This window comes from Lutjanus erythropterus, chromosome 1, assembly GCF_056507025.1.
Source record: "Lutjanus erythropterus isolate fLutEry1 chromosome 1, fLutEry1.hap2, whole genome shotgun sequence".
NCBI classification, from domain to species: domain Eukaryota; kingdom Metazoa; phylum Chordata; class Actinopteri; order Lutjaniformes; family Lutjanidae; genus Lutjanus; species Lutjanus erythropterus.
In genome coordinates, this window is record NC_139317.1 from 2509710 (window position 1) to 2524363 (window position 14654).

The following is a 14654-nucleotide window of genomic DNA, read 5'->3' on the forward strand; positions in this document are numbered from 1 at the left end:
TGTCATTGTCACCACTTTCACTGCTAGAAAGGTGGTCATTTAATAAAACTGGGCTGTCTAAATGGTCAAAAGATGCAAATATTTCTGAACCTGGAGCTACAGGACCAGTGAAAGTATAGAAAAGGGGCTGTGGTGTTCCCTTTTGCTCAAAAGGAAGAAAACCTACAACAGTCAGAATGCACTAAGCTTCACCAAACCTCTAAACACTCCAGCTGGTGAGTGAGGTACTGACAGCTGAGTGGTGCCTGGAAGAGAAAAAATGGTGGCCTGTCACAAACGTTCTCCTATTACAGCCGAACAGTCACTAAAATATGTTTCAGAAAAAAGAGAAATAGGCAATGTAGTAACAGAGTCTTTATTCAGATACGGTTAGAGCGGCTTAGGCTGATGGTTTGATCTGAGTTTCATGAGTCGCCCCCTGCTGTGGAGGCGGGCACATAAGATCAGATCAGATAAGATGTACATTCATTCATCTCATGTAGGGGAAATTCAATCTGACACAGCAGCACAAGGGAAAATTTAGCAGCACAGGGAGAGATTTAGTAAAAATAAAATAGAATAAAAAATAAAACAGCAATACTACATGTGATAAATACAACCCCCATTGGGTAAAACAGAAATAAAAACAGAATGCAACGATTTTCAAATCCTTTTTGACTTGTATTCACTTGAACACTATAGAAAGACAAGATATTTCTAATAATAATATAATATATTTAATATTAGATATAGTCCAACTGTTTAAGAACATTTACCAACACAAAACTGCAGGATTTTAGGGATGTCACAACCCCGAGCTCATCTGAGATGGACTGACACAAAGTGGAAGAATGTCCTGTGGTCTGAATCATGGACGTCGTGTCCTCTGGGCTAAAGAGAATAAGGACCATCCCGCAAACTTCAAAAGACAGCAGCTGTGATGATATGGGGGTGTGTTAGTGCCCATGGCATTATGGGTAACTGTCACATCTGTCAAGGCCCATTAATGCTGAAATGTTCATACAGGTTTTGGAGTGACATCCAGGTGAGGCACAAAATACAACAACAGAGACCCCAGACTGTTGAGAACCTGAAGTCTTATATCAAAACTTCAACAAGTGTTGTTAAAAGAAAAGCTGATGTATCACAGTGATTAAAATGCTCATGTCACAACTTTTTAAGAATTGGGGTTGCAGAAATCTTTGTATATTCGTGTGCAATGTTTCTAAAATAAACATACAGCACAGAATCTTTTTGTAAATAAAACTGCAGTATCTGTGGTGGTGACATTTTAATCTGTGTGGCTTCAAGTCTCAGTCAGTGGAGTAAAAATGTAGAATCTGTAGTTCAGACAGCCCTACAGCCAGCAAAGGTCTGCTGGATGACATAGAAAATGAGCAGGGAGCTCTGGTTACCGGTTATGTTACAAAGCTGTTTGAAAATCAGAAGATTTTCCCTTTAATTATTCCAACTTTTTCTCTGAGCCTCAGTGAGCTAATAAACTAAAATTAAAAAAGGCATCTGAAAAGTCACGTAGATTAACAAGAAAAACGTAATACACTGAAAACAGATGCTTTATTTGATCTGCTTTAAACCCTGATATTTAATACATCAAGCCTGGAATTCAACTGTGGATATGAACACAGCTTTAACAGTGGATTTTTTTTAACATATTTTATTAATTTTAACTGTGGGAATTATGAATGTTTTATTTACATAGCAGCACTATGCATTCACCATCTGCACATTGCTGCTGTTAATGAAGCCCCAGGTGTGTTGTACTTACAGTATGGGAGAACAATGTGGCTCATTGTTCCTCTTAAACAGCTGCAGAATGACCGCTGCAGCTTTCGGGAGCAGCACATCGTCGTATGCTGCATGTCCACTGATCATACATCCTGTATGCTGCAGCTGTCAATGGATATTCCTTTACTGTCTTTCCCACAGAAGGTTTGGACATAAAGGTTTATCATCAAAGAGCAGCGGTGCCCGACTGTAGCTCCCTGTGGATGAGCAGCTGGAGGTGCTGCCAGAGTCCGTACAGTAGCTTCATCTCGGGCAGCTAATGCAGCTTTGTACTGTAGCTCTCCGTTTGATGTGTGTGTCCCTGGGGACGGAGGACAGTTCCAGATAGCTTTACACTGGATGTCCGTGACAGTACAGTGAGTTAGAGCTTCTCCCCATCATGTGTTGGCAGAACAAAACAGGAGGGCAGGAGAAGGAGGAGGAGGAAACAGGAGGTTGGCATGGAGGCTGCTGGCAGAGCTCTGCCTTCAGCAGGCACCTGATGCCCCTGTCTCCTAGGTGTCCATCCTTCATCTTGACTCTTCATCATTCACTTTTTGTCCATCTTGGGTTTCTATTTCAATCTTCTTTTATCCTAAAGTGACCAGATTTCTGAGATAAAACCCAGGGATATTTCCAGTTCATCATAAATCACAAATTTCAGTGTCAGTCAATGTTGAGGCACATCTAGTCAGAGTTTTCACCATCTGGAAAGCTTGTTTAGTTTTTGTAAAGTTATAGTTAAAAAAAGGGACGGAGTCATCGACCCAGAGTTCAAACTGGAGTCCGGTCAAATGACCAAACAGCTTTTCCTTTTATTTCCTTCTTTTATTTTGAAGGTGCATTAGTTTAGTTTGACAGTTCCTTCAGTTCCATCCATTTCACTTGACATAAGCACTTGGTGTTAGCCATTAGCTGTTAGTTAGCCAGCCAGTGTAAATGGCCTTGTGGGTAATTAATAAACTGTTAAAATGTATTAACAGGCAACCATTGCAGTGCTGCTAAAGCTGGAGTGATATGACAGGACCTTCTAGACTTAGTCAATAATTTGGTTGCTGAGTTAGTAACAGAAGAAGAGTTGAGCTGCTACAGCGAGAAGCCTCACATTCAGAAGTCAGCCTTGGCCCGGCCCCGCTCTGCCCGCTCTTTCTTGCCTCATAAACGTTATTTCACTTTGCAGCCTGTTTTAGTGCACAGTAAAAAAAACAACAAAAAAACAAACAAACAAACAAAAAACAAACAAACAAACAAAAAAAATCAGGGATGTTTGTAGGGAAGCACATCTTTTCATTTGTGTTATAAAATTTCATCCTTCTTAGGAAAACACAGGAACTGTTACATACAGCTGTTAGCAGCTGCTCCAGACCACTTTAGAGCCACTTTGCAAAAGCACTTTGTAACTTCCTGAATGTTGATCTTAACACAATGAAGGAACACTGTGTGTGTGTGTGTGTGTGTGTGTGTGTGTGTGTGTGTGTGTGTGTGTGTGTGTGTTCCAGTGGGGTTGGATCCTCAAGGTACGATGTTGACCCAGAGATGAACTCGTGACCCTTTGATGTAATTAGCTCACTGGTTATAACTGCAGCATAGTGTGTGTGTGTGTGTGTGTTCACATGTGCACTAAGCTGTCTCACATGTATGCACTAATGCTCCTGATTCCACATTCATCACTGAGCACTCAGCGGTGCCACTTGATCACATGATCGAGTCACACAGTCCACTTAGAAATCAAACTCGGCTGAATAATTCAGACACACAGAGACACACAGAGACAAGCAGCACGTGCACGAGAACCCCACCTCTGATATACAACTGCAAGGGACAAAAGTACAGTCAGAACATTTGTTTTATTAAAAGGAGATCATAATCTGCTGGTAGTTTTGCCTCTTTTTATCTGATATAATGTTAAGTGAAACTGACTTTTGCTCTTAATTTCTGTACAATCTGTGTTAGACATTTTAGGAAACACACATACTCGCACACTTGCACTCCATATCACACCTGGTATTAAAACGTGATGTGAAATGTGTCATACAGGTGTTGTGCGCTGTGTTCATCTGTGCAGCTGATCTGCTGTTAACAAGGCAGATAATTTATCTAAAGACGCCGGTGCTTCAACACACCAGGACAAACTGACACAAGATTGTTTCATACAAAAGAAGGAATAACTTCATGTAGCACATTTGCCAAACTTACAAGAGGGGACAAATAATTATGATTGATAATTAGTCATTCACATTTTTGCAGGTTGATTGTGCTGATTGATACATAAGACATGAAAAATATGAAAACTTCATATCATGATTATTAGGGGTGCAATGGATCACGAAATTCACAGTTCAGATCATATCAGGGTTTGGAGTCACAGATTGGATCATTTTCCAGATGGACAAAAAAAGACAAAAAAAAAGGTGGGATTGGAGAGAAATTTTCTTAAAAGTGCACCTGGCTGGGATCGCTCTCTGTCTGCAGTATTTATGCATATGTATATATATATATACATACATCAGCTCAGACTGCTCACAACTCAAATTACTAGGATTACAACATAGTTTTTTGCATCTGTATATATAGTGCAGTTACAGTTTCAGTTACTAACATCAGTGCTTACACACTGAACACTGTAAATTATGTAAATTCTCTGATTGTCTATTGAAGAATTATTAAATCATCTTTCTGTCTCTACTGGGCTTTGCCCTATTATCACGCATAGAATGTTTAACTTAAAAGATAACTAAAATTCATACTGTTCATGAACACATCTCCCCAGGCATGAATTAGGTTTCACCTCCATCTCAATCAATTATCTCCTGCATATAATATGAGGCATTTTGCAAATATTTGTCCAATAACTAGAGGGACATAACACCTCATCATATCAGGGACAGTACCAGTAGATCCTCGATATGGTCCGTTTATAAGGATAATACTCATCTATTCAGCTTCACCTGGGGAGCTCCCTTTGTTTTTTATTTCGAAGAAACGTATTTACATCTTGAGGAGTTTGAAAACTAATGTTCTTTCCACCGTATGTGATCCGGAGCCTGGCAGGGAACTGCAAACTGTACTGGATTCCCTCTGAACGGAGCCTCTGTTTGACGCATCACGTGCTTTTCTCTGGCGTTGCACTTCAACAGAAAAGTCGGAAAAAAAAACTTCACCTGCCTGTTTTCGTACAGCACCTTTCCCTTTTCCTGCGCAGTTTTTTATCAAACGGACCTTGTCACTGAAGTTTAAAAACTTCATAATCAAAGGTCTGTGGGAATGAAGTAGGGCTCATAGATTTTGCTGGACCGCCCAGAATGCGCTGCGCTCCTTCGATCCGTACAGGTGTGGGGAAATTCTCGGCTCCGAGGACGTCGGGGAGCCGCCTCTCCAGGAAAACCTCAGCGTCCTTCCCTTCTGCGTGTTCCGGGAGGCCGATGAGGCGCAGGTTGGAGCGGCGTGAACGGTTCTCCATGTCGTCATTCTTCTCAGTGAGCGATGTCACGTTGGCTTCCAGGTCGGTAACCTCAGATGTGAGCTGTATTGTAGCGTCCTCTGTTTCACTTATGCGGCTTTCAGCTGCGGTTAGCCGCCTTGAATGCGTCTAAATCCTCTCGGATGTGTGTGATGCCGTCGATAACTTCCTTATGCCTCGCCAGACTTTCTGCCTTGAGAGAATTGATGGTCAGAAGTAAGTTACATCATCCTGCCGTTGATCGCGTGCTTCTTGTTGGGTGGTTTGATCAGAGTGTGGCCTTGTCACCAGCTAGCCTGGTCAATGTTAGCTTGTGTTTTGTTGCTAGCCGGCGTCCACCTTGTTACTGGTGGTTTAAAGTTGAACAGACTTTCAGTTTTTGCTCTTGTTGACATTTTCTTTTCTTTTCCCTCTCGAGGTAACTCTGGTCCGCTTTTTCGTTCGTTTGTGTGCGATTCAGGACTTACACAGGGTGTATATTGTAGTACTAGTCAGAGACTCAAGGAAAATGTCTGCCAAACTCGCCGCCATAACCGGAAGTCCCCGGCGGCCTGTTTTTCTAATCATTTCATTTTGGTGTCAGCTGTGCGGTGCATGTTGCTGTTACTGGTCGTTTTAAAGATTTTACTTCTTTCTTTCACTTCTGACATTATGTTATATTATGTCTCAATGTGGTGGGCAGGGCCTGGCTTGATAATCTTGCCCTGGAGTCTGGAGCTGGCTTTTTTCATGGCTGACCTACACACTGAACAAGCTACCGTATGTGTCCTGTTGGGAGTGAGAACAGGCTGAAACTCCAAATTAAAACTCATGTATATGTGTTTGTGTACATTTACAAATCAGAGATGCACATTGTTGATTATAGCGAGCTTTTAAAGTGTTTAGAAGAAAGTTTTGACAGTTTTAGACTGGCTGTTTACTCTTGCTTCCAGTTTTTATGCTAAATTAATGATGTTCTGGCTTCTGCTCTGTATGAATTGACTAGTGCTACTGATCATCTCCTCTCAGCTCTTGGCAAGAAAGTGAACGATGAGTTTCCCAGAGTGTCAAACTATTTCTTTCACTTTTTTTCTGATCCCATTCTGAACTTGTTATAATGAGCCTTGAGATTAAAATTGGTGGCAGCTGTAACAATGGTTCTCTCTTTCACACAAGCCAACACTACAAAAACATCTCGGGCAATGAGAACGAGCTAAAAAAAAAAAAGAAAAAAATCATAGAAAAAGACACATGTAGGGGGTGGTAATGTTTCTTCTTCCCCACATGCTTTTCTGTGTCCTTGTCTCCTCTGCAATCTTCAAATTGTCCTCCTCAAATAAGCTTTTTTTCTCACTTTATTTCACCCATCTCCCCTCTCATTCCATGCCAGTACACAGCTCTTACATCCAGATGGAGACACCATCTTTTCAGAGCTCGTTTTGCTAATGACTCAAAGATTGGACACAATGGCAGACTGAGGTTAGACAAGCAAGCTACTTCTCCAAGGACTGTTGCTTTGGATTCTTGGACCACGATTGGAGAGCTTGAGGGAGATACCACTGTCTCTCATGGTTTTCCATGGTTTCCATGGTGATACACTGAGCCACAGCGGCCATCATGTCTAAACTGGAAACAAATGTTCTTTCTGAAACAACCTGAAAGCAAAGTTCTTTTTCATTTTGATGCTTGTAATTGTGACCATTCCAATTACGCAATTACCTAAAATAGAATAAATAGATAATCTGGAGGAGCTAGAAAGTGTTGCAGGGGAGAGGAACGTCTGGAATACCCTGCTTAGTCTGCTGCCGCCATGACCCAACCCCGGGTAAATAGAAGAAGATGGATGGATTGATGGATGGATGGATGGATGCTGTCACTTGGAGTTGCTGGGTCCCCATAAATACTGTTATCCAATCCCAGCTCTAAAAAAGTTAGGACAGTGCATAAAACATAAATAAAAACAGAAAGCAATGATTTACAAATACTTTTTGACTTGTATTTGATTGAATACAGTACAAAGACAAGATATTTAATGTTTAAACTGATAAACTTACACTTACTCTGGATTATTTCTAAACCCAGGATCTGTGATGGTATCAGTGTGAGTTAGTGCCCATGGCATCATGGGTAACTGTCACATTTGTTAATCTTTTTCAGAGACGTCTCCTTCGTAGTAAAAGAGTTCAGGTACTAGACTGACCTCCCTGCAGTCCAGACCTGTATCCTATTGTGGTGCATTATGAAGCACAAAATACGACAACAGAGACCCCGGACTGTTGAGCAGCTGAAGTCGAATATCAAGAAAGAATGAGAAAGAATTTCACTTTGAAAACTTCAAGAATTAGTGTCCACAGTTCACAAACACTGACAGTGTTGTTAAAAGAAAAGTTGATGTATCACAGTGGGAAACATGATCCTGTCGCAACTTTTTTGGAACTTGTTGCAGAGATCTAATTCAGAATGAGTGTATATTTATAAAAAAACAATGAAGCTAATCAGTTTGAACATTAAATATCTTGTCTTTGTACTGCATTCAATTGCATATAGGTCAAAAAGTTTTTGCAAATCATTGCATTCAGTTTTTATTTACATCTTAGTGAATGTTGCAACTCTTTTGGAATTGAAGTTGTAAAAAGACCTGCTCTGTAAGGCCCTTGAGAAATAATTTTATCCTATTTAAATAAATGGGCAAGCACATACAAATATTATGGAAAGTTATTTCATTGCTATTTTCTAATCTATCTAGGCCAAAATAACAAAACGTGACCTTTAGTTTCCAATTTACACTCTTAATGTCTATAGCCTGCTTAGTGTATAATTTTAACATTTTCCATTTAAACAAAATAAAACATTATGTGCCAACTTTTAAAACATTTTATAACCAATTAATTAGCCAATTAATTGTATTGCAGAAATGTTTTTTAAAAAAATGAAGCAAACAGTACTTAACAGTAGTTATTCACATGTTTTGAATGCTGTAAACAAATCTAATCTTGGAATAAAGAACAAATTATCAACATTTATAAATAAAACATCTTATTCCTGTGATTCCTCAGCACCAGCAACTATCTACAATCTATCAGCAACAGGAAAAAGTTGTGAGCATCAGTGACTCTGCAAAAACTTGTGTAGACTGGTGAATTAATCAATAATACACATTTAAGAATAAAATAAAGAGTAATTAATATTTTTCATTTCTATTTTTGATTATCTGCAGAGTATCGACCTGAAAACAAAACTATATCTGTGAGTGATTATCCCTGTTCATACTCTTATCTGTATGATGGATCCTCCAGGATACAAACATTCAGTGCCTGACTGTCGAAGTTGTGAAAATGTAATTTTTGTTTTTTTTGTTTTTAATGAGAAGGCATAAAATTATCCTTAAAAATATAAAAATAGCAACACTTACATCACAGCCAGTGTCTTTGTTTACACATGCCGCCATTTGGGGGTTTTGATAGAAATGATGAGCAGCCGCCCTTCAGTGTTTCACGTTATGTAAAGTTCAATCATTTAAGGATTAAGCATTTGTAGATACTGCAAGAAGTGACATCACAATAAGCAAATGTACCTGTCAGTTGTCCATTAGGGAATACAGTACCAAGGTGGTTTACAGACTTTCCTGATGGACGGATAGCTTTACTTGTTGCTAAAGCAGTTAACCGCTAACGTTCCACACATGCAACACATTATCACAGCTTCATACACATTGTTTAAGTTGAACTCACATGGAAGGCTGAGGAGGCAGCAATAATGCGAGTGGATGGAAATCTGCCACTGTAATAAACCAGCAGGAGGAACGAAGGCCATATCAGTCCAAACAGGCCTGCCAGATGCCAGACATCTGTTTCTGTATACTGTACCTTCAACCCTTCATCTTCCTCTCCTCTCCTCTTCTGTGCCCGCTCCACGCCAGGCAGGAGGATTATGGGTAGGCAGAGTTCACAGACTGCTCATCCCTTCAGCCTTTATCACAGACGCAGGGTTGCTATCGCCGGCTGAGCAGCACATCCAGCTGTAAACACTCACAGACACTTCGTGAATGCCACGGCACAGCGCCCATAATCCTCTCTGATTCAGACCAGGCCATGAGTCCTGCATTGTGTGTTTTTTAACTCCGGGGAAGCTGAAGACCAGAGGGCGGAGGGGTCGTGTCAATTACATCCTCAGCGGGCGGAGTGGTCCTGTTTAGCATGTTGCACAGAAACAATAAAACAATAAAAATCTTGGCTTTGCTGCAGGGTTTATTTGCAGTAACTGGGACGGGGTTTGTCTTGTTGAAGCACCAGTTTCGATGTGTCTGATCTGGTTTGATTGGGCTCCATTGTTCTGCGATTCTATTCAGATCCTCTCATCACTCTCACGTCTCAGCCTGTTAGCATCTGTCAGTCTAAAGTTGGTCATAAACGGCTGTCACAAGTTGATAACGTTACGGTGTTTTGGTCCATGATGAATGGTTCATTTGAGTTGATTGTTGTGACTGCAGGCCAACACTTCAGTCATCAATGTGCAATCAATTTGTCTCTCACACACTTCCTGTTTCTCTTCCACCAGAAATGCATGCGGTTCAACCCAGATGCGACGGTCTGGGTTGCCAAGCAGCGGATCCTGTGTACGCTCAATCAGAGCCTGAAAGACGTCCTCAACTATGGGCTTTTCCAGCCAGCCAGCAACGGGAGGGACGGCAAGTTCCTGGATGAAGAGCGCATCCTCCGGGAGTACCCCCAGCCAATCAGCAAGGGTGTTCCATCTTTGGAGGTAAAGCATAAACTAAATTAGGAGGCATGTCAGTTCTTTGAAAAACTTATTTTACTGTAAACTTGCAAAAACACGTAAACACCATTCTTAAAATAAATAAACCAACAGCAGTTAGGTTGATATTTCTGAGTGCATGATCAAAACAATGTGATTTAAGAGAATTAATCATTGAGATATCTTATCAAAACAGTCTAACACCAGTTTCATGTTCATTGAAGTACAACAAACAAAAAAGATTTATAAAAATAAAACAGAGATATCTGAAACCTTAAAATATATCAAATTAATCAATATGTTGAGCTGAAATATTCTCTAATTTTAAAATCCCCCATTAAAAGATGCAGAGCCTGAAAAATGACAAAGGATTGAGGATTGAAAGAGAAAATCTATTTAAGTAAATAAATCATACTAAAATAATAAGTTATGTCAGCATCTAATGACATCTGAATCTGTGTAAATCCTGCAGTGTGAAATGTTTCCAGCCTCTGAACTCATGTTTTGGTTCAGTGGCACCTTTTTTAAAAAGCCTGAAAAAAGCAGATTGAAATTTTTTGTGGGTGGAGTGTTTCACTGTGTTCTGGGGGATGGGTCTAATTCCTGGTGTTTGAGACTGCAAGCACTTGTACATTACTTTATGTTAATGCATCAGGGGTCAAACCCAACACAAGGTCTGAAAGCCTGTCATCCCAAAAACAAACACCCATTGCTCTGAAAATCCCCCCTGCAGTTGTCAGTTCAGTTCCTGCTGGCTCTGTCCATGGTGCTGAACTGACAGGGGTTTTACCCTGAATGACAGGCTTTCTTGTCTTACCCCAAATACCAGATAAGCTGCTGCTTTTCCTCCTAGAAAGTTGTTTTATGTGTTAAGGTGACCGTAGCCCTACATGTTCGATCTGCCCCCACCACTGAACACTTTAGATCCAGGCTAAAACCCACTTGTTTTCGCTTAGTTTCTAAAGGGCCTTTCTCACTGCATTTAGCCCCGGGTTAGGAGAATCATTAGTCCTAGGCTAAAGGAGCTGTTAGCCTAAGGCTAAAAGAGCTTTCACACCGGCACAATCCTGGAACAATCCAAAGTGGGTTAACCCTGAAGGGGCCTTCACGTGATAAGAAACACTTTTCTTTGGTCGTGTCTGGAAAGGAAGCCTTGATTTGTGAAACTCTCCTGAGATTCCTTCATTGCGACATTGCACAAATGTTAAAATGATCACTCTCACGAGATCTTCCGCAGGGCTGGGGTTCCCTTCAAGACTCGACCATGAGACTCTCTGTCCTCTGCTTGTGTCATTTCAACACATCTTTTCTGCCTGCGTCGTCACATACAGCCGTTATCTCATTGGTTGTGCTTTGAAAGGTCAGCAACAAACGAGGTCAGAGTTCAAATAATTAACTTTTTGCACAGCGGTAAGCGGCAGACTTGACTGATGTGCCATGCTGAGGGTAGCGGAGCCATTCAGTCGGGCACCACCGCTCTCTCTATAGGAAACAATGGGACAGCCAGTGCAAAGGGTTTTTACTGGTGATCATGTGTTGGGGTCGTTACTTTAGCCTAGGGCTAGCTGACCCTGCTCCTGAGAAGAGTTATCCCCCAAGTTTGCAGGATTATCCCCTGAAAATCAGCTAAACCCAGTCCTAAAAGCTGCCAGTGTGAAACAGGGCTAAAAGATGGAGAACAAAACTACAACAAACCTCCGTTAACATGCAGACAATATTCCAGTTTCACCCTTATTCTGAAAAAGACAGTATTCCTACAAAGCTGTTTACAAGCCTAATGAAAATGAATATTCCTCTGATATTACTGTTTACAGCTGTGCGTACTCTGATTATGTATGCTTCATTCAGGCAAAATAGTGTTTTAAATTTTGCACCAGTTGCAGACTTGTTTAAAGGGATAGTTCACCCAAAAATGAAAATTTAGTCCTAATCTACTCACCCTCATGCTGATTGACGGTCAGGGTCTGCTGTAGTTTAAAAGCGTTGCAGAATCTCCCAAACAGTGTAAGTGAATGGTGACTAGTTTTCAAAACAACCAGAATATGCAAATGCACACCGTCACACCCAGTTCAGTTGGTGTGGGGGTGTGAATGTAACTCCAAGCTAAGGAGCTACAGTGAAGATTTAGATGGTGTAAATGATGTATTTGTAGTCAACTTGGCATGTTGGGGCTTTAGGAGACTTGGATTACACCCGGCAAGCAAGTTTTTATGTTGTTTTGAAAACTGGTCTGCGACACTGTTTTCCTGTGAAACTCCAGCAGTGTTTCGTGGACTAAAAAACTAAACCTGACCTTCAGTCAGCATGAGGTTGAGTAGATAATGACGGGATTTTCATTTTTGGGTGAACTATCTCTTTAACAGTGTGACCTCAGCCTCTCTCTTTCATTCATTTAAACACCGTCTTGAAAAGGTCAGCATCCTGACATTTGTGCATATCCAAAAACATGTTATTTAAAATAAAATGTTTTAAATAATGTTTGAAAGTCAGTGTGTTTCTCCCTCCGACCACAAATATGACATTTTCTTTTTTGCACATATCTCTACTCCAGTCCTGCAGACTGTTGCCTCTTTGGTTTGTTTACAACACAGAGATCTTTATCAAATTCAGAATATTGCCGTAGTCTGAATATTGGTGGAAAACTCGTGTGCATGTAAACGCAGCCAGTGATCCATTGATGAGTGGGAGAAGAGCGGATGAGTTGATGGATTGCAGGCGTGCAGGCTGAGAAAGGTGGCTCGTTAATTGACAGCAGGTGAACAGTGAGTGACAGGACAGGAAGAACACAACAGAGGACGAACAGAGAGCGCGTTGATTAAGGTCAGGGTTGTGCCCATTTTGGTAAGTGGGATATTTGGTCTGAGAGAAGAAATAAGTTTGCATCTGTGATATGATGGTCTGTTACATCACTTATCGTCATATCATCGTCATGAGGAAATCTGTTATCATAATTTCTATCGTTCCACTGTTCTGCACGCTGTGACCGTTAAACTTTAAGAAGAAGAATTGTCTGTGAAAGAGAAAACGTGTTAAAGTAAATCAGAAATGATCAACCACAAATTAAGATATTGACAAAGACTCTGAAACTGCATCCTTCAAAGAAAAGACATGATGTTATTTCATATTTCACACAGCCTGACAGTACAGGTTGTACAAAACTAATAAAATGTGGCATCAATAAGGAGGAAGACACATCTTAGATTTGATCCCCTCGTGATCCTCTTTCACGAGGAACAGTTGCTTTCAAGATGCACTCAGAGGTGTCAAGTAAACAACTCCTGACAGAGGGGGAAGGTTTTCAGTCCCCACATGTATTCTGTTATTGGAACAGAGATTTAATAGAAGCCTTGCTGGACCCAGTGTTTTGTTTTGGACCTTTGTGTTTTTTAATAATTTGTCTTTCACTCAACAGTTCCGCTACAAGAGCCGAGTCTACAGGCAGCCCAACGTGGACGAGAAGCAGATCGCCAAACTTCATACAAAGGTGAGATCACATGGTCGCAGTTTTCTCTTCTAAATGGCAAAAACTGAATTTAGATGTAAGACTCGTTTGCGGCCAATGTTTGGGGTTCTTAAGAGCACATTGGCTCACAGAGAGTGCACATGATTTATAACACGAACACAAGTGCCAACTTTGACTGTGAGCAGAAACGGGTTATGCAAATGTGGCAATCAGTGAACACATCATCAAGGAATGTTTACTCCAACTTGATTTTGGCCTTAAAACAAAGAGCATGTATTATTTCCTGTGTCATCCAGATTTTACACATAAAAACATACTGAAAAAAATCTATATGCTGGAAGTCGGTTACTCTGTGCCAGAGGATTTTTTTCCTGGAAGGACCTTTTCAACACCGAGTGTTTAGAACAGCAAATAAAAGCTTTTATAAAGTGGGTAAAAGCAGCTGAATCACTCTTTTGTTCGCGATCACTGATAGATTCTGCCTTTTCCCGCACATAGTGGGTAATAATGCCAGCCTGGAGACACTGTGGAGCTCGCATGAGCAGCTGAACAGACAAAGAAATTCAAGAAAAAAGTGTCACAGTAGCGCCCACCTCAGTCTGACTGCCGACTGGCCTGGAAGTGCAGTGTGAAAACACCACAGTTTTATGGCAAAGGTACGGAAGCCCTGCAGGCATGTGAGAAAAAAAGAAGTCTACTGATCCATTTTCTAAGTCTAATCCAAACTGATTTCTCTTGTGTCTCTTTTTTTGTAACTGAAGGAGAGGTGATTAAAAATTTTGCCAGGATAATCTTTAAGGTTTTTTTTTTCATATGTGAAACAGGTGTTGGGTCCACATTAAGTAAAAGAGAGGAGGAAGGTTTTTTTTATTTTACATTTTGAAAATAAAGTCAAAATGTCAAACTGTCATTATTTGTGCCAGGCACAAGAGAAGATAACTGATAGCTGGAATTAAAAAAATGTATTGTAGCTTCATTCTCAAAATGTTCATGTGATGATAAAGGAAATCTGTAAGTCTGCATGCTGCTCAGAAGGGGTCTCTTCTTTCCCTGCCAGCCCCAACAGCAGGCTCCTCCTCTGCTCCGTCTCTTCCCACCCACATGAACTGAAGTAAATCTCTACAGTAATTTTTTAGCCTCTTTATCGTTGTGTAAGGCTGAGTCTGGGCTGATGTCCCATAGCTACTGTAATCCTGTAGAGCAGCCAAAGCATAAGTGTCTCTGGCAGCTCTC

General features: G+C 40.8%; 1 protein-coding gene across 1 annotated transcript in view; it reads left to right on the plus strand.

Annotated features, from left to right (window-relative positions):
- The window catches only part of LOC146332465 (SH3 and multiple ankyrin repeat domains protein 2-like), a 318816-nt gene that overhangs the window by 94333 nt on the left and 209829 nt on the right, over nt 1-14654 (plus strand). The window contains exons 4-5 of the mRNA XM_084717344.1: nt 9761-9964; nt 13371-13442. Of these exons, the coding sequence (XP_084573470.1) occupies nt 9761-9964; nt 13371-13442 (276 nt within the window). The remainder of the gene's footprint in view (nt 1-9760; nt 9965-13370; nt 13443-14654) is intronic.